The sequence below is a fragment of the Piliocolobus tephrosceles genome, chromosome 21, assembly GCF_002776525.5.
Source record: "Piliocolobus tephrosceles isolate RC106 chromosome 21, ASM277652v3, whole genome shotgun sequence".
NCBI lineage: Eukaryota > Metazoa > Chordata > Mammalia > Primates > Cercopithecidae > Piliocolobus > Piliocolobus tephrosceles.
This window is the reverse complement of record NC_045454.1, coordinates 39,881,064-39,907,822: the sequence shown is the minus strand read 5'-3', so window position 1 is coordinate 39,907,822 and position 26,759 is coordinate 39,881,064. Positions and strand designations below refer to the sequence as shown.

The 26,759-nt window shown below is 54.8% G+C and overlaps 1 protein-coding gene and 1 long non-coding RNA gene across 6 annotated transcripts in view; one reads left to right on the top strand and one right to left on the bottom strand.

Annotated features, from left to right (window-relative positions):
- The first annotated feature begins 1 nt into the window (after position 1).
- On the top strand, positions 2-26,031 carry LOC111523867. 3 transcript variants are annotated; one of them, XR_004228674.1, is made up of 4 exons: positions 3-62; positions 7,300-7,481; positions 20,312-20,591; positions 23,139-26,031. It is a non-coding gene; the product is annotated as an uncharacterized LOC111523867 (long non-coding RNA). The 3 variants fall into 3 exon arrangements; XR_004228673.1 differs by lacking the exon at positions 3-62 and having other exon boundaries at positions 3,397-7,481; XR_002725624.2 differs by lacking the exons at positions 7,300-7,481; positions 20,312-20,591 and having other exon boundaries at positions 2-62.
- CACNA1A (calcium voltage-gated channel subunit alpha1 A) overlaps positions 1,658-26,759 on the bottom strand; it is a 312,076-nt gene continuing 286,974 nt past the window's right edge. For 2 of the 3 annotated variants that reach the window (XM_023188767.2, XM_023188768.1), the window contains 11 exons: positions 25,900-25,996; positions 23,117-23,222; positions 9,981-10,088; positions 9,713-9,813; positions 7,813-7,922; positions 7,566-7,704; positions 7,286-7,399; positions 5,805-5,840; positions 4,508-4,694; positions 3,931-4,181; positions 1,658-3,243 (listed from right to left, as the gene is read on the bottom strand). In XM_023188767.2, the coding sequence (XP_023044535.1) occupies positions 2,527-3,243; positions 3,931-4,181; positions 4,508-4,694; positions 5,805-5,840; positions 7,286-7,399; positions 7,566-7,704; positions 7,813-7,922; positions 9,713-9,813; positions 9,981-10,088; positions 23,117-23,222; positions 25,900-25,996 (1,966 nt within the window). In that variant the 3' untranslated portion in view covers positions 1,658-2,526. The remainder of the gene's footprint in view (positions 3,244-3,930; positions 4,182-4,507; positions 4,695-5,804; positions 5,841-7,285; positions 7,400-7,565; positions 7,705-7,812; positions 7,923-9,712; positions 9,814-9,980; positions 10,089-23,116; positions 23,223-25,899; positions 25,997-26,759) is intronic. The other variant, XM_023188769.1, reaches the window with a different exon arrangement.

Below are 26,759 nucleotides of genomic sequence, written 5' to 3'. Positions count from 1 at the left end.
CTTGACCTCCGTGGGCTCAAGTGATCCTCCTGCCTCAGCCTCCTGAATAGCTGGAACTACAGGTGCGTGCCACCACACTTGGCTTACCATTATTTTAGAAGGACTTATACCTGTCTTGCAATCTGGAGTCTGCAGATTTCTTGCCTGAGGTAAGCTCAAGCAGGGCCTGTTGTCTGGAACAAGACCTGTTCAAAATGTTTGCCTTAATGCTACAGTAGTAATGGTGATAGTCAGTAGTAGCTTGCTGTGGGTCAGGTACTGTTCTGAGAACAGAAGTTCTCAAAGGAGTCTTGGACTCTGAGGATGGCTGAAACACTTTGGGGTGGGGGTGTCCACAAGACCAAATTATTATTATCTGAGACAGAGTCTTGCTCTGTCGCCCAGGTTGGAGTGCAATGGCACGATCTTGGCTCACTGCAACCTCCGCCTCTTGGGTTCAAGTGATTCTCCTGCCTCAACCTCTCGAGTAGCTGGGATTACAGGCGCCCGCCACTACGCCTGGCTAATTTTTGTATTTTTAGTAGAGACGGGGTTTCACATGTTAGCCAGGCTGGTCTCTAACTCCTGGCTTCAAGCAATCTGCCCGCCTTGGACTCCCAAAGTGCTGCATTACAGGCTTGAGCCACCTCGCCTGGCCCAGGATGGCTGCTCTCAGTTCAGACCTAAGCTTTGGGAGAACTGGGAACCTGTGCATGGAGGGAAAGGTGCACTGCCCTGCACCCCAGCGAGGACAGCTGCCGAGGACCTGGATAGGATCTTCGGTTTTTTGCTTTCCTGAGCTCCCAACTCAGCCAGCTCATTCCACTGGGGCCCGTGACAGGAGAAGCTTGCATTGCTCTCTGTGTCATTGGGACAATTACCCAGACATTGCAAATAACCAGGGACTGGAGAGCTGCAGCTTCCTCCATCTTCGCCACTTTCTTTTTTTTTCTGAGACGGAATTTAGCTCTTGTTGCCCAGGCTGGAGTGCAATGGCGCGGTCTGGGCTCGCTGAAACCTCTGCCTCCCAGGTTCAAATGATTCTCCTGCTTCAGTCTCCAAGTAGTTGGGATTACAGGCGCCCACCACCGTGCCTGGCTAATTTTTGTGTTTTTAGTAAAGACGGGGTTTCACTATGTTGGCCAGGCTGGTTGTGAACTCCTGACCTCATGTGAGCCACCCACCTCGGCCTCCCAAAGTGCTGGGATTGTAGGCGTGAGCCACCGCGCCTGGCCTTTTTTTTTCTTCTTTTTTTCTTTTTTTTTAAGACAGAGTCTCTCTCTGTCACTCGGGCTGGAGTGCAGTGGTGGGATCTTGGCTCACTGTTAACCTCCACCTTTCAGGCTCAGGTGATTCTCGTGCCTCAGCCTCCGGAGTAGCTGGGATTACAGGCGTGTGCAACCACGCGTGGCTAATTTTTTTTTTTGCATTTTTAGTAGAGATGGGGTTTTGCCATGTTGGCCGGGCTGGTCTCGAACTCCTGACCTCAAGTGATCCATCTGCCTCGGCCTCCCAAAGTGCTGGGATTACAGGCGTGCACAACAATGCCTGGCCTCTTTGTCGCTTTTAAACACTGCTTCTAGGAGCTAACAAAGTGCCTCTTTGTATGATTCCCCAGGAGAGACCCACCCAGGCAGCACCTAGCCAAGGGATAAAGACCACTCCCATCCAAAAACCCTTTGATTCAACTTTTTTTTATTTTTTTTTTTTCTTTTTGAATGTCATGCAATAATTCACAGTCCCAAGCCCACGGTTTTCAAACAAGGTAGGAAAAAAGGAAAAAAGAAGCAAAGGAATCGGTGGTCATGGTGGGTTTTTTTTTTTCTTCTTTTGTTATTTCAAGCAGGACCAAATGTCAGAAAAAAATGCCTCTTTTCTCAATCATTAATTTTTTTGTCCTTTTTAAAATTGTTTAGTTATTATTTTTTTTAAATTGATTTCTGCAGGCAGTAATAGTAGGGTTTGGTATAACCGGCAAGCACTCCTGTGTGTGTCTGAGAACGTGTGTGGCTATGAGTGTGTCTGGTGATGGGTGTTGGGCGCTGGGGTTCCGGTTCCTTCCGGCTTCTTTGCCGCACTCGGCCACCAGCTCTCGTTCATCAGGGAAAGGAAAGATTCAATTGAGATGATAAAACTCATCAATAGAAGCTATTTTTTTCTCCCCGTTTTTTCTTTTAAAAATGTTTTTTTTTTGTTTTTTTTGTTTTTCCATGTTCCCCAAAGTTCTCCAAAAATGGCTGAGTTAATTCAAATCCCTTGGCTGTGTGGTTTGTCTGCCCCCTGCCTCCCACCCGAGAGCCCGTCGTAGGTGGGGGGGATCAGGACTGGGTGGGGGGCGCCGTGGCTGCCCAGGAGGGTCTCTTCTGGCCGAGGGTCTCTGCGGGACACCCTTGTGGCCCAGCCCTGGCCTCTCCAGAGTCTGGGGTCTCCCGGCTGGCCCTCTCCCGGGCCCTCTGTGCTGGGCCCCCGCGGCCTCTGCGCGGCTCCTCGGGTGGGGTGTGTGCGTGGGGTGCGTGGGGGGCCGGGCGGGCGCCACCTCGCCCGGGCTTAGCACCAATCGTCGTCGCTCTCGCTGTAGGGTTCGTGCAGGCCCTTCCTGGAGCCCGGCCCGCGGGGCCTGGCCAGTCCGTGCGCCGGGTAGTAGCCATTGGGGAGTCGCCGGCCGTGCCGGGAAGGCGAGGCGCAGGCCGGGCCCGAGGCCCGGGGAGTCCTGGGCGAGCGCCCGGTGGCGCCCGAGGACGCGTGTCGTGCGGGGGGTGGCGCGTCGTAGGCCCCGGCCATGGCCTCCTCGCCGCCCCCGCTGCCCGGGCCATCGGCCTCGTCATAGTCGGAGCCCCGATAGTAGCCGTGGTGCCGGGGACCCGGGGGCCCTTCGGACACGTGCGGGCCGGATGCCGGCCACCGGGCCCCACCGTGGCGACAGGCCCTGGGGGACTCGCTCCGGGCCGGGCCTGGGACCCGCCGCTCCATCCTGGGCGAGCGGCCGCTGCTGTGGCCCCCCGTGGGCGGCCGATCTCCCGCCAGAGGCTCGGCCGTGGGGCCTGGGTACCTCCGAGGGCCGCTGGTGGCCGCCCGGCCCGGCCTGGCCACCGCCTGCTGCTGCTGCTGCGGGGGACCCGAGCCGCCGGCCTTACGGATCACAGGGGAATAGGACACGTGTGGCCGGGGGGTGGAGGGGGTCTGGGGGAGCTGGCGGCGGCCCCGCCGCGGAGTGCTGGTACCAGATGTTGAGGGGGCTGGGCTTCCACTTACGGAACTACTGCCCTACACGAAAATTGAAACAAAGGAAATCAAAAAAAAAGATACAACAAAATCAAAGGAGACACAGGATTGGGAGGAAGAGAGGGGAGCCAAGGGAGAAGGGCCGGGAGGGGAAGGAGGAGGAGGAGGAGAGGGTGGGACACAGGACATTTGAATGGAAAAAAGCAACAGCCACAGGGAGGAGGGAGGGGAGGAGGGGGAGTGAGACAAGGAGGGAGGGGAGGAGTCGAAAACCAACACAACAAAGTGAAAAGAGAAATGAGAAATGGAGTTTTGTAAGTTTCGGGGTTAAAAATAGCAGAAGTTTCAAAAATTACTCACAGGCGTCCAGAAGACAAATCATAATCGAAACAAAAACGGAAGCCAGGTTAAAGGAAAGCGAAAGGTCGGGCGGCGCGGCCCAGAACTCAAATGTGATCCACAACCGAGGAGGAAGCAGCTGCGGGCGGCGGGGAGGGGGCAGGGGTGGGCGGGGGTGTTGGGGGGACAGCATGGGCAGCCGATGTGGCGGGGAGCCGTGTCTGCTCCGGCCGCCGGGCACCCCTGTGGCTTGGGGGCAGGATGGGAGGTGGTCACAGCCGGGATCGGGGGACCTTTGCCCAGAGTGGCTGTCGGGTGGGGGGTCCCCTTCTCTCCTCCCGACCTCCCCGCCCGTGAGCCCAGCCTGGGGTCACTTGCAGCCGCACCCACCTGCCGGTGCACCATGTGCTCTCGGCCCTCGCTGGGCGAGCGGGACCAGCGCTGGTCCCGGGCCCGCGCCCGGCCGTGGTCTGGCCGTTCCTGGGCATAGCGGTCCTTGTCAGGGGGCGGGGGATGGTGGTGGTGGTGGTGGTGGTGGTGCTGTCGATGCTTCCGATCCTTGGGCCGGCCCCGCTCCTGGTCCCGCTCCTTCGACGGCAGGTCCCCGGATTGAGTGGTCATGCTCAGGTCCGTCCCCAAGCCTGGGCCGGGTGAGGGTCGGACAGACAGACAGACAGACAGGTGGTCGTGAGGGAGAGGTGGTGCAGCTGCATACACAGGAGGCCACCGGGAGGGTGTAGGGCCCTAGGGATCCCCTAGACCCAGGCAGGTCAGTGGGTCGGGGGGAGGGGGCAGTACCCAGGTTCCTGCAGCCACTGCCTGGCCCCCTCTGTTCCCTCTGCATGGAGGCCTTTCCCTTTCTTCTTCCTCAGTGTCTCCCCCGCCCTGCCTTCTCCTCCCCTCTCCTCTGTTCCGCTTGTCCCTGAGCCCCACGGGGCTGCCCATCTGTGTCCATGTCGGTGCCCACCTGTGTCCACGTCGGTGTAGCGGCCCAGGGAGCGCTCAGAGGTGCGGTGGCTGCGGTCGCGGCGCCGCTGGTGGTGCCGCTGGTTCTCCTCCGGTGGGACCCGCTCCAGTGAGTAGTCATCCAGGCGTCGGGCCTTGGGGCCCAGCACGGAGGCTGAACGCTTCATGGGGCTGGTGTCTGAGATGGTCTGGGGGGGGACAGGCCAGTGGGCTGGGGTCAGCAGCTAGCACCAAGTGGTCCCGGTCCTTCCTGCCCCATCGCGGCAGCCTGGCGGCGGCCTTTGGTGACTGGCGTGTGACCATCCCGGGGCAGGGGCCAGGGGGTGCCGCGGGGCCTTGGCTCCCCCTGATCAATCAGGGCTCAGAGTGTGGCCAGGCCTCTGAGGGTGGAGCGTGAGGACTCCTCTGTCCCTCGGAGACAAGACGCTCCTTTTGAGCCCATCCTGGGTTCTGACCAGAAAGATCTGACCCTCATCCTCCAGCCCCGGGGCCCAGCCAGGGTTGAGCAGCCTCAGGCTGGCCAGAGGGAAGCCCTGCCCTCATACATCCAGGGTGCAAACCTGGGAGCCCCGACTGCTGCCCTCATCCCTGCCCCAGCTTTCTCTCCTGGGACGGTGAGAAGCCTCCGACTCTGTGGCTGGCTGACCTATGGACTCAGGACCAGGTGCCTGGTAGGGCAGCTCCAGGTCCTCCCCGCTAACGGGGCTGTGCTCGCTGCCCCCACAAGTCTGAGTCCTTCTGGTGAGGCCCAAGCTAGGGAGCTCTGGGTGGGGGTGGGGGATACCCAGGCACCTGAGGCTCTGGGGACCCACTCTTTTCCCCAGTGCTGCACCCCTGGGTCAAGCCCTGACACAGAGGTTTCTCTGCAGCAGGCAGAGGAGGGAGATGGGGCAAATGTCCGCCTCCCAAGGTCCAGCCCAGCTGAGCACTGGTGGCCCTGCTCCAGGTAGGAGCTGCAGCACCAGGGGTCGGTGGTGGTGGTAGGGCAAGAAACCCCCAAGAAAGAGGTGCAGGGTGGGCCAGGCTCTTGGAGAGCCGGTGTCCTCTGGCATGGGGGGCCCTGAAGAAAAGGGGGTAGGAGTGAGGATGGGGATGGCCCCGCCCACCAGGGCGTATGGGTTGGGGGCACACACAGGACACCACACACAAGGATTGGGCTCCATGGGGGGAGAGGGTGAGATTGGCAAAGAAAGGGTGGGGTCTGGGATCGGTGAGAGATGACGGGACTCCCTGGAGGGGGGGTGGGGAGGAAGAGGGGGCCGGAGCCCTGCTGGGCGCTGGGCAGGCGCAGTACATACACTGAGGTTATTCCCACGTGGCCGGCCCCTTCTCCTCTGTCACAGCCCCATGGGATGGTGCACACAGAAAAAACAGAAAGAAGAAAATAAATATAAAAGGCAAGAGGGAGAGTGAGGAGGTGGTGCATGGAGAAGAAGCCAGGGAGGGGGTGGCACTGGCATCAAGAGAAATCGGAGGGAGAAGGCAGGAAGGAAAAGAAAAGTTAAAGTCCTGGCGGGTGGGTGTCCTGGGCCCCCAGGGCTGGATGTCCTCCATTTCCATGGGTACAGAGGAGACAGACAGGAGACACAGACAGACAGATGGCAGAGGCACGGGACCGAAAGACGGGACGGTGCAGCCTCGAGCCCCTGGCCCTGGGCTCTGCCTCATGCGATGCACACCCCAACCCCTGGCTCCAGCCGATGCTCAAAGCTTCCACGTGGTGGCTGTCAGCTGGGCTTGTCCCAACCCTCTCCTGGGGCCCAGCAGCTCAGTCCTGAGGGGGCAGCAGCATGCACACTGGGTGCTCTCCAACCCATGTTCCCAGCAGCCAGAGGCCAGGCCCTCAGGTGACCCTGGTCCAGCCAGGCACAGCACAGCCTCCTGCCCCGTGCAGACGCCGCACACAGCACACAGAAAGCTCCCCACAGCCACACATGCCACGCGCCCGGGCCAGGCTCTTGAAGCCACGCCCTGTTCTCCTCCAGAGGCGGGCTGTGTGCATGGGGCCGCTGCTGCTCAGGCCTGGGGGGCAGCCAGCTATGCCTCTGGGCCCTCTGTCCCATGAGTCCAGGGCAACTGGATCATCTGCAGGTGGGCCTGGCAGCTGGGTGAAGCGGCCACACAGACACACATCAAGCACACACCCCTGTCCCCCCCAGTGACCCCCACAGAGACCAGACAGAAAATAAGAACCCAGCTGCCCCCAGACCCACCCCGGACTCTGCTACTTCATCCTAGGACCTGTCAAGTTCCCATATACAGACACGTGTGCACGTACATGTGTGCATGTGTGAGTACATGTGCAGTGTATATGCCCACGTGCACACGCATGTGTGTGTATGCAAGCATCTGAGTAGGCGCACACTGCACATGTGTGCATGCATGTTGAGCATGTGTGTGTGTGTTTGTGTAGGGGTGATCTTCGTGGCAGGTCTCACCTGGCCCTGTTGAACCCTGCTGCACCCACTAATCTTCCACAACCTCCTTGTCTGCAACCTCCAACCAGGGCAGCCAGAGACCATTTTGCAGTGGCCACTGCCCTCTGCCCCAGGGCAGCACTTTCCTCTCTGTCCTCTGTGAGGGAGGAGGGTCTGCCGGTGCTCCAGGTGTGGCCAGGTAGTGGGTGGGGCCTGCAGACTGCTTCAGAGGCCCAAGGAGTCTCTACCCAGGCCTGAGTCCGGCAGGGAGGGGATGCACTGGGCTGCTTGTTGCGGGGGGCCCGGCCCCACCCGGTGCAGAGTTAGGGGTCCGGCCCCAGGGCAGTGGTGAAAGCCCTCACCTGGTTCTCTGCAGGGAGGCGGGGCATGGAGGCGGCCCGGCCCTGGCCTTCCATGGGGAGGTAGTGCTCGCTGTCGGAGTAGCCATCTCTGCCCATCTCTCGCATCTCCACGGACTGCGGAGCAGATGGCGAAGCTGGATGAGCCCTGGGGCCTGACCTCCAGATCCCTGGTGTCTGCAGATGGAGGGAGCTGCAGGTGTGTGTGGGGGGGGGCCCAGATCCCTTCCTCCTGAACCACCCGGGCCCTGAGAGCCACTGGGGAGTCGGGGGACAGAGGCACCTGAGAGTTAGGCTGGCTGTTGGGCATGTCAGTGGGGGGACCTCGTTCCGGGCTCCACGTGCCCGTCTTCTGGAACATCTCCTGGGCACGCTGGGTCACCCAGGACGGGCTCTCCTTGAGGCCGCTTTCGTGAGCCATCCTGCATGGGGGACAGAGGCCGGGGTAGCAGTGGGTGCTTAGGCGGCTTCCAGAACTTGGGGACCGCGACACCCCTGCACTCCACCTCCCTAGCAGGGGTGACACTCACAGGGCTCCTCCTGGGTCCAGTTGGGCAGAGGGGAGGGCGTTCTGGCCAGGTCCCCCTTCCTGCGTTGGGGACGGGGGCTCCATGCGCTGGAACATGAGGGGTGTCCGGTCCTGGGGAAGGGAGCAGAGAGTAGTGTGTGGACAAGGGCAGGGTGGTGGGATGGTGGTACCCAGAAGGCACTGCGACATCCCCAGTATACACACACACACACACGCACGCACACTCAGGTCTCATCCATCTAGACCCTTTCTTCCAATTCCACACAGAACTGGACTACTTCTCACTCCTCCACCCAAGTCATAGTCCCAGCCTGGTCCCGCCTCCTCATCTCCCACTGCAGGCACCTTCTCCCAGGTCTCCCGCTTCTACCTTCAACCCCACTGTTCCACAAGAGCCACTAGAGGGTGCCCATGAGCACCTGAGTCGGGTCGGATCTTTCCTTTGCTTAGAGCCCTCCATGGCTCCCACTTCACTTGGGGTAAAAGCCAGAGTCCTTCCTGCAGCTCCCATGGCCCTGAAGGATCTGCCCTGTCACCTCCTTGCCCTTGTCTCCTCCCTGCTCTTTTCCGTCACACTGGCCTCTTTGCTGTTCCCCAAACCACCCAGGCACAGTCCAGCCTTAGAGCCTTTGCACTGGCTGTTCCCTCTGCCTTGAACACCCTTCCAGGTATTGCTTAGCTCACTCTCTCCCCTTTTCCTTCAAGCCTTTGCTTACATTTCACCGTCTCAGGGAGGCTCCCCAACTACCCATTTCCCATTGCATCCCCTCCTCCCCTGGGTACTCCTATCTTCTGGATTCTTCTCCACTTTCCCCCATGACACTTCTTTCTCTCTGCTGGATGCTGCACGATTCAGTCATTTGCTACCATTGGCATTTCCCCCCTTGGAATGTCTGCTCCCTGAGGGCAGGGACTCTGGCCTGTTTTGCCCATGGGTGCACCCCTGAGGACTGAGAATAGCACCCTGCACACAGTAGGTACTCAGTAAGTGTTGGTGGAGCAGCTGAATGAATCCACATTATGTGTCCTTGGCAAGAACTTTTTTTTTTTTTTTTTTTTTTGAGATAGAGTCTTGCTCTATCACCTGGGCTGGAGTGCAGTGGTGTGATCTTGGCTTGCTGCAACCTCCACCTCCCAGGTTCAAGTGATTCTCCTGCCTCAGCCTCCCAAGTAGTTGGGACCACACGTGCATGCCGCCACATGCAGCTAATTTTGTTTTTTTTTTGTAGAGATATGGGTCTTTCTATGTTGCCCAGGCTGGTCTCCCACTCCTGGCCTCAAGTGATCCTCCCATCTTGGCCTCCTAAATAGCTGGGACTACAGGTGTGTACCACCATGCCTTGCTAATGTTTTCTTTTGTAGATATGGAGTCTCACTGTGTTGCCCAGAGTGGTCTCAAACTACTGGCCTCAAACGATCCCTCTGCCCTGGCCTTTCAAAGCACTGAGATTACAGGTGTGAGCTGCCGTGCCCAGCCCCTACTTTTCTTCTTTTTTTTTGAGACAGAGTTTCGCTCTTGTTGCCCAGACTGGAGTGCAATGGCACGATCTTGGCTCACTGCAACCTCTGCCTCCCAGGTTCAAGCGATTCTCCTGCCTCAGCCTCCTGAGTACCTGGGATTACAGGCACCCACCACCATGTCCGGCTAATTTTGTATTTTTAGTAGAGACGGGGTTTCTCCATGTTGAGGCTGATCTAGAACTCCTGACCTCAGGTGATCTGCCCGCCTCGGCCTCCCAAAATGCTGGGATTGCAGGCCTGAGTCACCGGGCCCGGCCTAGTCCCTACTTTTCAGGGACCTGCCCTGGGGCTTTGCCACCCTCATATTCCAGTTGGTTCCCATGGTGACATGCAAGCCACTGTCCCTAGCCCATATGTCCCCAGAGTGGCGAACAGCGCACCTGCTCCTCGCGCATGGCCTGCAGCTTCTTGGCCTTGCTCTGCCGGTAGTACTCCATGATCATCATGGCCGCGTAGATCTTCCCCACAGTGAGGTCCGTGGCTGGGGGCACACACAGGGCGAGCTCACCATGGGCAGGCCTCCTTAGGGCCCTCGTCCTGAGTCCCTGTGTATACCAGCCGGGGCCGACACTCTCCCCAGGCCTCCTCTTTCCCTCCCCCTCCATCCGTCCTGATGGATCGGATCCCAGGGCTGGGCTCGGCTCTTACACTTGTGAGGTGTGACCAGCAGGTCTAGCGTCTTCTGGGACAGGTTGGGCCAAATCGCCATCATCTCCTTCCGCAGCTCAGCGTCCATTTGCTGTTTGTCGGCTCCTCCTGCAATGGGGGTGCAGACAGATCCTGACTCTCTGCCTGGGTGTCAGCTGGACTCTGGGTCAGCTGCAAAGCCAGAGGCTCCCGAGAACGAGACCCCAATCTTTCTGGTCTCTGTGGGGTCTCCAGTTCCCTGAGGGCCTGGTCCAGAGGAGGCCCTAGGCAGTGCTGCTGCAATGACCTTGTGGGCTCTGATTCTCGATGGGGCCAGGACCATGAAGCAGCTGCGCAGGAGACAGCCCAACATGGAGAACAGCTGGGCCACCTGGGTCCCAATCTTGTCTCCCAGTTATCAGCTGCATGACTTAGGTTACTCTACCACTTAGTGCCTTAGTTTCTCCATCTGTGAGATGGAGACAATAGCAAGAGTACTTGCCTCACCTGGCTTTGTTTTGTTTTTGTTTTTTTTTTGAGATGGAGTTTCACTCTTGTTGCCCAGGCTGGAGTGCAATGGCACGATCTCAGTTCACTGCAACCTCTGCCTCCTGGGTTCAAGCGATTCTCCTGCCTCAGCCTCCCGAGTAGCTGGGATTACAGGTGTGCGCCACCACGCCCGACTAATTTTGTATTTTTACTAGAGACGGGGGTTTCACCATGTTGGCCAGGCTGGTCTCGAACTCCTGACCTCAGATGATCCACCCTCCTCAGCCTCCCAAAGTGCTGGGATCACAGGCATGAGCCACTGCGCCTGGTCTGTTTTTTCTTTTTCTTTTTCTTTTTTTTTTTTAAAACAGAGTCTCTCTGTTAAAAAGATCACAGTGACGTGATCTCGGCTCACTGCACCCTCCGCCTCCCGGGTTCAAGAGATTATCCCGCTTCAGCCTCCTGAGTAGCTGGGACTACAGGCGCGCACCACCATGCCCGGCTGTCACCTGGTTGTTTGATGATCAAAGTAATGTGCGTGCAGCCTTGGGACAGTGTCTGCTGTAGGATTATTGTTGCAGTGACCCATCTGTCCAAGGCTGGGACGGACGCCCTGGAGCATCCCCAACAGAGGAGGTTTTGGTTTTGGTTTTATTTTGATTTTTGAGACAGGGTTTTGTTCTGTCGCCCAGGCTGGAGTGCTGTGGCGCAATCATAGCTCACTGCAGTCTCGACCTCATGGGCTCAAGCGATCCTCCCACCTCAGCCTCCCAAAGTGCTGGAATTACAGATGAGAACCACCGTGCGTGGCCCAGAGGAGGTCTTTTCCCAAGTCTCCAATGCCATGGACATGCCCTTGGCCTACAGCCAATCCCTGGTCCCTCACCCCAGTCATGGTGGTCATTAAAGCTCTCTGCCGGTGTTTCCTGGCCCTCCTACCTGAGTACAGGAGAGGGTTCCTCCTGTGGTTGGTAGGGCCATGTGATGAGTTCTTGCTAATGGAGTGTGCACCATGTAATGTGCCGCTTTGGGGCCAGAGCATTTATTATTATTTTTGAGATGGAGTCCCGCTCTGTCACTCAGGCTGGAGTGCAATGGCACGATCTCGGTTCACCGCAACCTTCACCTCCCAGGTTCAAGAGATTCTCCCACCTCATCCTCCCGAGTAGCTGGGATTACAGGTATCTGCCATCATGCCTGGCTGTTTTTATATTTTTGTAGAGACGGGGTTTCACCATGTTGGCCAGGCTGGTCTCGAACTCCTGACCTCAGGTGATCTGCCTGCCTCAGCCTCCCAAAGTGCTGGGATTACAGGCATGAGCCACTGCACCCAGCTTATTATTTAAAAAAAAATTTAAAAAATCTATCTATCTATCTATCTATCTATCTATCTATCTATCTATCATCTATTGATCGATCGATCGATTGACAGGGTCTTGCTCTGTTGCCCAGGCTGTGGCACTATCCTTGTTCACCAAAGCCTCGAGCTCCTGGGCTCAGGCAATCCACCCACATCAGCCTCTTGAGTAGCTGGTTCTATGGGTGCACACCACCACGCCTGGCTAATATTTTTTTGTTTTTGGTTTTGTAGAGAGTGGGTCTCACTGTGTTACCCGGGGTGATCTCAAACTCCTGGACTCAAGTGATCCTCCTGCTTCAGCCTCCAAAGACACTGGGAATACAGGCGTGAGCTACTGCACCAGGGGCCAGGCTATTTAACTGTCACAGCGGGACCCTCCCAAGTTCTCTTTCTGTCTGTTGCGTGGCTGGTGATGGTATGGACAGTGTCTGTCCCCTCAGGCCTGTCCCTAAGTGACTCTGAAGAAATGAGCTCCCTGTCAGTCCACGAAGGACATCTAACAAGACTGGATGAATCTTAAATTCATCTGAGAAGGCCGGGCGCGGCGGCTCCCGCCTGTAATTCCAGCACTTTGGGAGCCCAAGGTGGGCACATCACTTGAGGTCAGGGGTTCGAGACCAGCCTGGCCAACATGGCAAAACCCTGTCTCTACTAAAAATACAAAAAATTAGCCGGGCGTGGTGGCTCATGCCTGTAATCCCAGCACTTTGGGAGGCCGAGGCGGGCGGATCACAAGGTCAGGGGATCGAGACCACGGTGAAACCCCATCTCTACTAAAAATACAAAAGATAACCGGGCGCAGTGGCGGGCGCCTGTAGTCCCAGCTACTCGGGAGGCTGAGGCAGGAGAAGGGAGTGAACCTGGGAGGCGGAGCTTGCAGCCGAGATCATGCCACTGCACTCCAGCCTGGGGACAGAGCGAGAGTCTGTTTCAAAAAAAAAAATCATCTGAGAAAAAAAAGAAAAAAAAAAAAAAAAAAAACACAAGAGTGGGAGAACCTTTATTGGTTTGTGCCAGCGAGATCCTGGGGCTATTTGTTTCACAGCTCGGCCTCATCTGCCCTGATACATCAGACTGGCTCCCACTTCTACGGATGTTTCAGGGCCCCAAATTTTGGGCACAGGGGTGCTGTTCCAGACATTGGTCAGTAGGTTTGGAAGGAACATTAACCCACAGCCACTGTGGGATGCATGCAGAGCGTGAAGACTCTTTTGGGGCCAAACATTAACCCTGTAGTTGCTGGATTGTGAGGGGAGGTCCAGGAGGTCTGAGGAAGGGCAGGGGCTAGCTACCAGCTGCTAGAGAGGTATTTCAATAGTATTCTATTTTATTTTTATTTTTAAAATTTTATTATTTATTTATTTTTTGAGACAGAGTCTCACTCTGTCACCCAGGCTGGAGTGCAGTGGTGCCATCTCGGCTCACTGCAACCTCCGCCTCCCGGGTTCAAGTGATTCTCCTGCCTCAGCCTCCGGAGTAGCTGGGATTACAGGCGCCCGCCACCATACCCGTATTTTTATTAGAGATGGGGTTTTACTACGTTGGCCAGGCTGGTCTCGAACTCCTGACCTCGTGATCCACCCACCTCAACCTCCCAAAGTGCTGGGATTACAAATGTGAGCCACCGTGCCCGGCCTATTTTCATTTTTTTTAATAGGCTCTTACTGTGTCTCCCAGGCTGGGGTGAAGTGATGGGATCCTGGCTCACTGCAGCCTTGAACTCCTGGGCTCCAGATATCTGGCCTCAGCCTCTTTTTTTGTTTCTTTTTTTTTTTTTTGAGACAGAGTCTCGCTCTGTCTTTCTCAGGCTGGAGTGCAGTGGCATGATCTTGGCTCACTGCAGCCTCTACCTCCCGGGTTTGAGCGATTCTCCTGTGTCAGCCTCCCGAGTAGCTGGGATTACAGGCATGTGCCACCACACCCAGCTAATTTTGTATTTTTAGTAGAGATGGGGTTTCACCATGTTGGCCAGGCTAGTCTCCAACTCCTGACCTCAGGTGATCCACCTGCCTCAGCCTTCCAAAGTGCTGGGATTACAGGAGTGATATACCACGCCTGGCCTCCTCAGCCTCTTGCATCGCTGAGACTACAAGAGTGTGCCACCACATTTGGCTAATCTTTTTTTTTTTTTTTTTTTTGAGACGGAGTCTGGCTCTGTCGCCCAGGCTGGAGTACAGTGGCCCGATCTCAGCTCACTGCAAGATCCGCCTCCCGGGTTTACTCCATTCTCCTGCCTCAGCCTTCCAAGTAGCTGGGACTACAGGCGCCCGCCACCTTGCCCGGCTAGTTTTTTGTATTTTTTTAGTAGAGACGGGGTTTCACTGTGTTAGCCAGGATGGTCTCGATCTCCTGACCTCGTGATCCGCCCGTCTCGGCCTCCCAAAGTGCTGGGATTACAGGCTTGAGCCACCGCGCCCGGCTGGCTAATCTTATTATTATTATTTTTTTTGTCTTGCTATGTTGCCCAAGCTGGTCTTAAATTCCTGACTTCAAATGATCCTCGTGCCTCAGCCTCCCAAACTTCTTGGATTACAGGCGTGAGCCACTGAATCTCTGTACCTGGCTCTTGACATCAACCTATAACAGTTTTTCTTCCCTCATGGGGAGCAGCTGGAATTCGTGGCTATGTTTACTGTCTACTATAGCCAAGTGAGGTGCCCTCGATCTCTGTGGCCCCTTCTCAGAGACAGAGAAAGAAGAAAACATGACATTTCCTATTAAAAGTTACTTTATCAGCCTGAGCAACATAGGGAGACCCTGTCTTTAAAAAAAAAAAAAAAAAAAAAAAAAATAGCTGGGCGTGATGGTGTGCACCTGTAGTCCCAGCTGCTTGGGAGGCTAAGGTGGGAGGATCACTTAGCCTGGGAGGTGCAGGCTGTAGTGAGCTGTGATGGCACCATTGCACTCTAGCCTGCGAGACAGAGTGAGACCCTGTGTCAAAAAAAAAAAAAGTTTCTCATGGAGAAAAAGAAAATGCCTGCTGTGGTAACTGAACTGAGTTCCACCCCAAATTCACATGTTGAAGCTTTAACCTACAGTGTGACTATATTTGGAGATAGAGCCTTGAAGGACATAATGAAGGTTAAATGAGGTCCCTAAGACCCTAATCCAATATGGCTGGTGTCTCCCCATTTTTGAGAGACAGGGTTTCCTCTGTTGCCCAGGCTGGAGTGTGGTATGATCATAGCTTGCTGTAGCCTCTAACTCCTGGGCTCAGGTGATCCTCCTGCCTCAGTCTCCTGAGTAGCTGGGACTACAGGCACATACTATCATGCCTGGATAATGAAAATTAATTAATTAATTTTTTTGGGACAGAATCTCACTCTATTGCCCAGGCTGGAGTGCATTGGCACCATCTTGGCTCATGGCATCCTCCGCCTCCCAGGTTCAAGCGATTCTCCTGCCTCGGCCTCCCGAGTAGCTGGGATTACAGTCACACGCCACTGTGCCTGGCTAATTTTTTGCATTTTTAGTAGAGATGGGGTTTCACCATATTGGCCAGGCTAGTCTTCAACTCCTGACCTCAAGTGATCTGCCCACCTCGGCCTCCCAAAATGCTGGGACTACAGGCGTGAGCCATCCCGCCTGGCTGAAAATCTTTTTTTTTTTTTGTAGTCCTGGGGTCTCATTATGTTGCCCAGGCTGATCTCAAACTTGTGGCCTCAAGCAGTCCTCCTGCCTCAGCCTCCCAAAGCACTGGGATTACAGGTGGTGAGCCACTGCACCCAGCCTCAAGTACAGAATTATTATATTAACACTGGGACTATCAGGAATAGGAGGTGTCTCTGCAAGTGGGCAAGAGTCACCCATGAACGGTTCATGTTCCCAGGTGGGGCTGCCCAAGGCTGTCTCCCTTCCCGCTCTCATCCTCATGCCGTTGGTAAACATTCTCTGTGGCGGGGTCTGTTCTGTGCACTGTAGGGCATTCAGCACCATCCCCAACCTCCACACAGTCTGTCTTCACCTTGCAATCCTGGAGTACTGTCCACGGATTAGTATGTGGGCCGTCCGCCCAGTGTAGAACGCCCTTGCTGTGAGCGCTCGGCAGAAGTCAGAACGTCACTGTAGGCTGCTATTTGGATGTTGCTAACTGGGCTTGCGTTTAATATGCTAATTGATTCAGGCAGGTGGTTGGCTCTGCCCTCAATGCCTGGGGTTGGGGGCTTGCAAGAGGATAGGGACCAGCCTGGCCAACATGGTGAAACCCTGTCTCTAGTAAAAACACAAAAATTAGCTGGGCGTGGTGGCGCATACCTGTAATCCCAACTACTCGGGAGGCTGAGGCAGGAGAATTGCTTGAACCCGGGAGGCGGAGGCTGCAGTGGTGAGCTGAGATTGAGCCACTGCACTCCGGCCTGGGAAATAGAAAGAGACTCCATCTCAAAAAACAAAAGCAAAACAAAACAAAAACAGATTCTTCTGGGCAGAGAGAACAGAGGGGTGGGTGGGAGAGAGAAACAGATGGACAGGGAAGAGAGAGAGACAGAGACAGAGAAAATGAGATGGACCTGCCCACTTTCTCCCAATCTCCAGCAATGAATGGTGGCACCACTTTCGAGAATCTGAAGAATGATTGAGGTTAATCTGTCCCCCCTTGAGGCCCCTTAACCTGCTGGAAAGGAAGCTCAGTGTGCTTAGAAAGTGAACTGAACGGTGAAAACAAACCGTGTTACGCTCTCCTGAGACTCGCATCTGCTCAAAGGGCTGCCATTAGTACCACTCTTCCACTGCTGTCCCCACCCTCCTGACCTTCTTTAACCCCGAGAGCCTGGCTCAGCTGTGGAACGCCAGGATGAGGCCTGGCACTCACTGAGGATAAGAGGTGGAAGGGCCCCTGGCTCAGAAATCTGGAGAATCGGCCGGGCACGGTGGCTCATGCCTGTAATCCCAGCACTTTGGGAGGCCAAGGCGGGAGGATCACGAGGTCAGAAAATTGAGACCATCCAGGCTAATACGGTGAAACCCTGTCTCTACTAAAAATACAAAAAATTAGCTGGGCGTGGTGGCGGGCGCCTGTAGTCCCAGCTACTCAGAAGGGTGAGGCAGGAGAATGGCGTAAACCCGGGAGGCAGAGGTTGCAGTGAGCTGAGATCGCACCACTGCACTCCAGCCTGGGCGACAGAGCGAGACTCCGTCTCAAAAAAATAAAAAATAAAATAAAATAAAGAAATCTGGGAAATCATTGTCTTCAGGGAACTCAGTGGCGTCTGGGGTATAAGTAACAACTGTGACAGCCAAACGCAGGGACATCTCCGGGAGCCTTTGAAACCTTCAGGGAGGGAATCCAGTAGGTGTCATACAGGCTGGACTTTCTGGGGTTCTGAGCAGTAAGGACTAGCTCAGCAGGCTGGTGTTGTCCAAACCCTGCACATTGCAGTGGAAGGATTGGTCCTTGACTTGCTCCTAGGAGGTGATCTTTAAGCCTTTGAAATGTTCTGCCTGAAAATAGTGTCTGTATTTAGCAAGGGGCCTTAGGCCACACTGTATAGTTCATTTTTTTTTTGAGTCTCGCTGTGTCTCCCAGGCTGGAGTGCAGTGGCGCGATCTCGGCTCACTGCAAGCTCCGCCTCCCGGGTTCACACCATTCTCCTGCCTCAGCCTCCGGAGTAACTGGGACTACAGGCGCCTGCCACCACGCCCAGCTAAGTTTTTGTATTTTTTAGTAAAGATGGGGTTTCACCGTGTTAGCCAGGATGGTCTCCATCTCCTGACCTCGTGATCCACCCACCTTGGCCTCCCAAAGTGCTGGGATTACAAGCGTGAGCCACCACGCCCAGCCTTTTTTTTTTTTTTAATGGAGTCTCGCTCTGTTTGCTCAGGCTGGACAGTGCTGTGGCGTGATCTCAGCTTACTGCAAACTGCAAGCTCTGCCTCCTGGGTTCACACCATTCTCCTGCCTCAGCCTCCCAAGTAGCTGGGACTACAGGCTCCCACCACCACACCCAGCTAATTTTTTTTTGTATTTTTTAGTAGAGATGGGTTTTCACCATGTTAGCCGTGATGGTCTCAATCTCCTGACCTCGTGATCCAACCGCCTTGGCCTCCCAAAGTGCTGGGGTAACAGGTGTGAGCCACCCCGTGCCTGGCCTTTTTTTTTTTTTTTAAAAAAAAGAGATAGGGTCTCACTATGTTGCCCAGGCTGGTCTCAAACCCCTGGCCTCATACGATTACAGGAGTGAGTCACCGTACCTGGCCCATAGAGTTCATTCTATTCATTTATTTTGAGATGGAGTTTTTGCTCTGTTGCCCAGGCTGGAGTGCAATAGTGTGATCTTGGCTCACTGCAACCTCTGCCTCCTGGGTTCAAGTGATTTTCCTGCCTCAGCTTTCCGAGTAGCTGGGATTACAGGCGCCCACCACCACGCCTGGTTAATTTTCCATACAGTTAATTCTAACAATGTGATTTATAGTTGGGGTCTTGAGCCACGTGGTATCAGTTTGACCTTTTGAGGGACTGGAGACTGAGTAACTATGGTCAGCCCTGCCTGCATGACAAACCCTCAATAAAAACCCTGGGGCACCAAGGCTCAGGTGAGCTTCCCTGGTTGGCAGTACACAGTGCGTGTTGTCACACATTGCAAGGAGAATTAAGTGTTGTCTGCACAACTCCACTGGGAGCAGACAACTGGAAGCTCATGCCTGGTGTCTGTCTCCTGGACCCTTCCCCAGATCCCCTTCCTTTGCACATTTTATGTTTTTGGATTTTGTTTGTTTGTTTGAGACAGAGTCTTGCTCTGTCACCCAGACTGGAGTGCAGTGGCACGATCTCGGCTTAGTGTAGCTCTATCTCCTGGGTTCAAGGGATGCTCGTGCCTCAGACTCTGGAGTCGCTGGGACTACAGGCATGTGCCACCGCACCCTTTTTTTTTTTTTTTTTTTAATACAGAGTTTTGCTCTTGTTGCCCAGGTTGGAGCGCAATGGCGTGGTCTCAGCTCACTGCAACCTCCACCTCCCAGGTTCACGTGATTCTCCTGCCTCAGCCTCCTGAGTAGCTGGGATTACAGGAGTCTGGCACCACGCCTAATTTTTGTATTTTTGGTAGAGATGGGGTTTTGCCATGTTGGCCAGGGTAGTCTCAAACTTATGACCTCAAGTGATCTGCCCAACTTGCCCTCCCAAAGTGCCGAGATTACAGGTGTGAACCACCACGCCTGGCCCTTTGCAGATTTTTTTTTTTTTTTTCCTTATAGATTCTCACTCTATCCAGCCTGGAGTGCAGTGGCAGGATCTCGGCCCACTACAACCTCTGCCTCCCGGGTTCAAGTGATTCTCGTACCTTAGCCTTCCAAGTAGCTGGGATTACTGGTGCCAGCCACCACGCCTGGCTAATTTTTGTATTTTTAATAGAGACAGGGTTTCACCATGTTGGTCAGGCTGGTCTCGAACTGTGTGACCTCAAGCAATCCGCCCATTGCACCCTCCCAAAGTGCTGGGATTACAGGCGTGAGCCACCGTGCCCGGCCCTTTGCAGATTTTAATCTGTATTCTTTCACTGCAATAAACTGTGAGTATAAAAACTTTTCTTAGTGCTGAGTTCTTCCAGGGGATCACTGAACCTGTGGGTGGTTTTAGGACCCCTGAACCAGATCCTCAGAGTGCCACAGCAGCGGAGTTACGATGGCATTACATGTGAAGAGTGGGGGTGTTGTTAGACCCGTTGTACAGATGAAGGAACTGTGGTAGGCAGAATTCAAACCTGCCCTTCCACCAAGATTCTGTTTATTCAAACACTAATCTAGGGATCACTGCCCAGGCTATGAAGGGACTTTGCAGATACCATTAAAATACCAGAGGCCCAGTGAGGTGGCTCATGCCTGTAATCCCAGCACTTTGGGAGGCTGAGGCGGGCAGATCACGAGGTCGGGAGATCGAGACCATCCTGCTAAAATGCTGAAACCCTGTCTCTACTAAAGATACAAAAAATTAGCCGGGCGTGGTGGCGCATGCCTGTAATACCAGCTACTCGGGAGGCTGAGGCAGAAGAATCACTTGAACCTGGGAGGTGGAGGTTGCAGGGAGCCGAGATTGTACCACTGCACTCTAGCCTGGGTGACAGTATGAGACTCTGTTTCAAAAAAAAAAAAAAAAAAATGCTGGGCACGGTGGCTCACACCTGTAATCCCAGCACTTTGGGAGGCTGAGACAGGTGGATCACCTGAGGTCAGGAATTCAAAACCAGCCTGGCCAACCTTGTGAAACCCTGTCTCTACTACAAATACAAAATACAAAAAGAATTAGCTGGGTGTGGTGGCAGGCACTTGTAGTCTCAGCTACTCGGGAGGCTGAGGCAGGAGAATTGCTTGAACCTGGGAGGCAGAGGTTGCAGTGAACTGAGATCGTACCACTACACTCCAGCCTTGGCAACAAGAGCGAAACTCTGTCTCAAGAAAAAAAGTTAAAATATCAAGTCAGCTGACCTCAAAATACAGAGATGATCAGGGTAGGCCTGCCCCAATCAGGTGAGCCCTTGAAAAGCACAATATTCTCTCTGCTTGATGGCAGATGGGGAAGTTGGAGAGAATGGGAGCACATGGAGGATACATGCACTTCCAGGAGCAAAAAGCTAAAAAGCCAGTGATAAAACAAGACCTCAGTCCTACAGCCACAAGGACTTCAATTCTGCCAACACCTGAATGAACCTGGAAGTACATTCTCCCCCAGATCCTCCAGAGAGGAGCCCAGCTTGGCTGACACCTTGATTTCAGCCTCGTGAGACCCTCAGCAGACAGCCCAGTACAGCTTCTTGGACTTCTGACCTACGGGACTGTGAACTGACAAATGGGTGTGTCTTAAGCCGCTATATCTGTGGTCATCACATAGCTCACTGCAGTCTTGACCTCCCGGTCCCCAGTGATCTTCCCACTCCAGCCTCCCAAGTAGCTGGGACTACAGGTGCCCATCACCACACCTGGCTAATTTTAAAATTTTCTATAGAGATGGGGTCTCTCTGTGTTCGCCAGGCTGGTCTTAAACTCCTGGCCTCAAGTGATCCTCCTGCCTCGGCCTCCCAAAGTGCTGGGATTACAGGCGTGAGCCATTGTGCCTGGCCTCAGCGTTTTTTTTTTTTTGAGCAGTCTTGCTCTGTCACCCAGCCTGGAGTTCAGTGGTGCCATCTTGGCTCAGTGCAACCTCTGTCTCCCGGGTTCAAGTGATTCTCCTGCCTCAGCCTCCAGAGTAGCTGGGGTTACAGGCGCCCACCATGACACCCGGAATTTTTATATTTTTGGTAGAGATGTGGTTTCACCATGTTGGCTAGGCTGGTCTTCATCTCCTGACCTCGTGATCCACCCACCTTGGCCTCCCAAAGTCCTGGGATTACAGGTGTAAGCCACCGCGCCCAGCCCCTTCTCAGCTTAAAAAAATTTTTTTTTTTCTTTTTCTTTTTGTTGTTTTGAGCCAGGATCTCGTTCTGTCACCCAGGCTGGAGGGCAGTGGTGCAATCATGACTCACTGCAGCCTCAAACTCCTGGCTTCAAGCAATCCTGTCATCTCTGTCTCCTGAGTAGCTGGGACCACAGGCATATGCCACCATGTCCAGTTAGTTAATTTAATTTTATTTTTGAGACAGAGTCTTGCTCTGTCTCCCAGGCTGTAGTGCAGTGGGGTGATCTCGGCTCACTGCAACCTCCGCCTCCCAGGTTCAATCGATTGTTCTGTCTCAGCCTCCCGAGTAGCTGGGACTACAGTACCCACCACCAGGTCTGGCTAAATTTTGTATTTTTAGTAGAGACGGGGGTTTCACCATATTGGCCAGGCTGGCTGGTGATTCTGACCTCAACTGATCCACCCACCTTGGCCTCCCAAAGTGCTGAGATTACAGGCGTGAGCCACCATGCCCGGCCTACTCCTAGTTCTAAGCTACTGTCCTGTCTCCACCCGGATGATATCAGCAGCCCTGACCCTGGCCTCCTTCCGGTCCCTCATCCCCTCAGTGGCCGGAGGGAACCTGTTCAAATGTGAGTTGGGTCAGGCTTCTCCTCTGTTCTGAACCTGCGTGGCACGCCCTCACTCAGAAGGTGAGTCAGCTCAATACCCCAGGTGTCCCCTGTTCACCCCCCTGTCAGTGCCTTTGCCAGTCCTTCTGCCTGGAGCACCTTCCCCCCCAGGGATCCACGAGACACTGCCTCACCTCCTCAGTGGCGGCCTCCCCGTCCACCTGAAGTGTAAGCTGCTGGGTTCCCCACGCTTGGACGGGTCTCTGGCACATTGAAGGGGTGCACTAAATATCTGCAAATGGGCCTGGTGTGGTGACTCATGCCTGTAATACCAGCATTTTAGGAGAGCGAGGTGGGAGGACTGCTTGAGCCCAGGAGTTTGAGATCAGCCTGGGCAACCTGATGAAACCTCATCTCTATAAAAAATATAAAAGATTAGGCTGGGCACAGTGGCTCACGCCTGTCATCCAGCACTTTGCGAGGTTGAGACGGGTGGATCACGAGGTCAGGAGATCGAGACCATCCTGGCTAACATGGTGAAACCCTGTCTCTACTAAAAATACAAAAAATTAGCCAGGCGTGGTGGCGGGCACCTGTAGTCCCAGCTACTTGGGAGGCTGAGGCAGGAGAATGGCGTGAACCCAGGAGGTGGAGCTTGCAGTGAGCCGAGATCGCACCACTGCACTCCAGCCTGGGCAACAGAGCGAAACTCCGTCTCAAAAAAAAAAAAAACCAGGCTGGGCACAGTGGCTTACGCCTGTCATCCAACACTTTGGGAGGTCGAGGCAGGTGGATCACTTGAGGTCACAAGTTCGAGACCAGCCTGGCCAACATGGTGAAATCCTGTCTCTACCCAAAATATAAAAAATTAGCCGGGTGTGGTGGTATGTACCTATAATCCCGGCTACTTGGGAGGCTGAGGCAGGAGAATCTCTTGAACCCAGGAGGTGGAGGTAGCAATGAGCCAAGATTGCACCATCGCACTTCAGCCTGGGTGACACAGGGAAACCGTCACACACACACAAAAAAATTAGCCAAGTATGGTGGTGTGTGCCTGTAGTCCCAGCTACTGGGGAGGCTGAGGTGGAAGGATCACTTGAGCCTGGGAGGTCAAGGTTGCAGTGACTTGCGATCATGTCACTGCATTGCAGCCTGGGCAACAGAGCAAGACTGTCTCAAAAAAAAAAAAAGAAAACAAAAACAAACAAACAAAACCCAAACCAAAAACCCCAAAAAATGCTGTGGAACGATTGAATGGAAGCATGAATGAAAATCTGGGTGGTGACAGCAGCTCCTCTAGTTTGGGGCAGGGAGGGAGATCTCCAGTTCCACCCTGTCCCGCCTGTCTGCCCCGCCCCTGTCCCTTCCTTACCCTTGGCAATCTTGATGTCCAGGGCCGTGCGGATCAGAGCCATGAGGGTGGAATTGAAGTGGACGGTGTTGTCATCTGCGACGGGCAGGTCCATCCGCAGAAGCCGCTACAGAAAACCGAAGGCAAGCGCAGTCATTCCCAGGCATCTCTCCTGGGTCTCCCGTGAGCCACGCCCACCCCTACCCAGGGAGTCTGAGGAAGAACTCTGAAGGCTGCAGTGGCTGAGGTGTCCCTCACTCAGGTTACCTGTCCCAGTACTCTGTTTCTCTTGGTGGCCCGTAGGGAGGGCACAAAAGGCTCTCCTGTATTTCTGGTCCCCTGCCCTCTCCTTTTTCCCCCCACCTGCTTGACCTGACAGCTGGCATTTCCAGGGTTAGCCTCAATCCTTGCCCCACCCCCGCCCCACCCCGCCCCAGAGTTCTTCTGGACGGCCCTGTTTCGGTCTGACCCCAAAGAAAAAGAGCACAAGCTGGATTTGAGCAGCGCGTGCAACAGCCAAGGCTGACGGGGCCAGAACCACAGCCGCTGGTGGGGGGCGCCGCCGGCTCCCCACCCCCAACCCGTCTTGGCCCAGACCAGATGGGCATAGACCACACCATTCCTCTGAGAAGCAGCAGGCAGGCAGCCCCCCACTGACGGGGCAGGCCCCTCGCAGGCATGCAGCAAGGCTGTGACACAGAACAGCACAGACAGGGGTGCATGCAGACGGAATCTCGAGACTCATTCATAGCTCCGTGGGAAGTGTATCTCAGGGACATGTCCGGATCTTGGCTCTCTGTGCAATGGCAGGGGGAAGGGGTGAGGGGCATTCCCTTCCAGCCCAGGGAAGAAAAGATTCCCCATGTCCCAGGCAGGGGCTCTGTCCACCACGCTTGGTGGCATGGGAGAGGACGCTGGGCTGGTGTGCACCAGCCCAGGCTGAGGTGGCACAGAGAAGGGGGGTGAGGGTGACTTGGGTGGTGATTCAGACACATGTGGGCAGGAAACACAGAGCTGAAGATGGGGAGGGGTATGGTAAATCCAGAGCAGGACAGTAGAGGGGACACTGGGGGCAGGGTGGGGAAGGAGGTGGGAAATAGAGAAACACACACAGACTGGGCCACTGTGCACAGTTGTGCAGGTTGTACACTGCACAAAGGGCTCCCATCTTGGAAATGATAGATGTATGTACTTATTTATTAAAATAGTTTTTCTTTTTGTAGAGATGGGGTCTTGCTATGCTGCCCAGGCTAATTGCGAACTGGGCTCAAGTGACCCTCCCATCTCAGCCTCTCAAAGCACTAGGATTACAGGCATGAGCCACCACACCCCGCCCCTGATTTGTGTACTAAATATAACAGCTTCTCAGCTGATAGAAAGAAAGTGTCTTGTTCTCACCACATTGGTGAATTGCAACAATTTTCCAACAGACATGTTCTGTGAAAAGGGTGCCTTTTTCAAATTTGCACACAGTTGTCTTATGGACCCATGGTGGCCTGCACAAAGACCGGGAGAGGAAGGGCTTTCTGTCCCTCTCTTGCACATGCGCACACATTCATCTAAGCAGAGACTGAGAGAAGCGAGTTGAGGAAAACTGTGTGTGTGGAGTGGGGGGTGGGGGGCGGAGCAACAGGTGCCAGGAGAGGCTCACTGTCTGAGATGCTGGTGGGACAACCTTGTCCCTGGCTTTGATTGAGAAGTGAGGGGAGACATAGAGGTTAGGTGAGGAGGGGTACACAGAGGAAGGAAAGGAATGAGGTGGGGAGGCGGCAACATGGGGCGGGTACAAATAGCACTGATGGATGGGGACGCAGGGAAGATCAAGGTGGATGGGAGAATAGGATGATGGGGTAATATTTTTTGGGCGGGGAGAATCTTTAGGGGTCATCCCTGAACTTCTTGTGGATGAGTGGAGGAAACAGAGCATCTGTCCTTGGGCGCCAAGGGAGATTCCAGGACGGGGATCTGGAGGGGTGGCCCGGCCCAGCCGCTTGGCGGCAGGACGCTTGCTCTCTCAGCCAGCATGCACCACCCCCCGTCGGCCATGGTGCCTGCCCGCCCCAGGCCCCGCCAAGGCAGCGTGCATGGCCTGCATCAGTGTGCCACCGTCCAGGGGTCCAACTGCGGCCGCCTGCCCACTCTGGAACAATGGAGAGGCATGTTGGGGTGTCTTGGGGGGGAGTTAGGGACGGGGGCTGGGGACAAAACTCCACGGGAGGGAAAGGAGGGGAAGAGAGGTTCTTGGTGCTTCTTGGAAGGTCTCGAATCCCCCAAGGCCCTAGGTCAGAGATCAGCTTCAGGTATGTGTAGCAGGGGCGGGGACCTGGGGGCTCGAGGCACAAAAGATGGGACGGGGACTTCCCCTGCTTTTGGGGGCTAAAACCCCTCTCTGCAAGGCGCCTGCCCCAGCCTGGGCATGGGGGCCGCTCTGGGTGGGCAAAAGTGGGAGGCGTGGGTTTTGACTTCCCGAAGAAGCGTGTTTGTTTCCAATTTGGTACCTGGGAGACCAGGTGCAAGGGGACCTGGGCGCTCCCCTCCCCCACCCCCAGCGTGTCGGCCATAATGGAGTCTCAAAACACGAAGACACTCATCAGAAAGGACGGACACAGTGTGCTGCTTAGAATCAAGGGATGATCATGATCAGTTTACTCGAGAAAAGAAAAAAAAGAATCAAAAACAAAAAAGAGAAACGTTGGAAAAAGAGAGTCGGCCGGGTGTTTCTGGTCAGCACTAAAAAAAAGAAGAAGAAGAAGAAAAAAAAAAACCCAGTGCCCGGACGTCGGTGGTCGGCAAGGGTAGTCTACCTTGTAAGCCACTCTGGCCGGACACTTCTTCCCCAGACCCAGGGGCGGAGACATGTGTCTCAGCATCTGATACATGTCCAGGTAAGGCATGCGGCCCCTGGCAGCACCGAAAACGGAAAAAAAAAAAAAAAAGGGGGGGGGGGGGGGGGAGGGGAACAAAGAAGGAAGGGGGGGGGGGGGGGGAGGAACAGAAGAAAGAAAACAGAAATCCACACGAGCCGAAAAAATAGAGAGAGAAAGATGCAGAGAATGATAAAATAGATATTTCAAATCAATGGAAAAGAGGAGGAAAAAAATGGAAGAAACGGTCATTAAAAAAAGATTACTTCACTGCTCGGGAGCAGGGAGAGAGAGAGAAAAGAGAAAAGTCAGATTCAGCTTGGGCTCTGAGCTACAGTTCTGGAGGGATGCAGGGGGAGTGGGGGATTCTCACTTTGGAAGACTTAGAGCCATGCTTTTGTTCATTGCCTTTTTTTTTTTTTTTTTTAAAGGGACAGGGTCTCTCTCTGTCGCCTGGGTTGGAGTGCAGTGATGTGATCATAGTTCACTGCAGCCTCCACCTCCTGGGCTCAAGCAATCCTTCTGCCTCAGCCTCCCAAGTAGCTGGGACTACAGGCATGTGCCACAATGCCCGGCTAATTTTTTATAGAGAAGGGGGTTCTTGCTATGTTGCCCAGGCTGGTCTCAAACTCCTGGGCTCAAGCGATCCTCCAGCTTTGGCCTCCCAAAGTGCTGAGATTACAGGCATGAGCCACCGCGCCCGGCCGTCACTGTCATTTCTAAAGTTGGGTCACATTCTCTGGTTTGGCTGAGGCTGGTCTCTGAGGGGGCCTAGGTGGGGAGGAGGGGCCGGTGCCAGG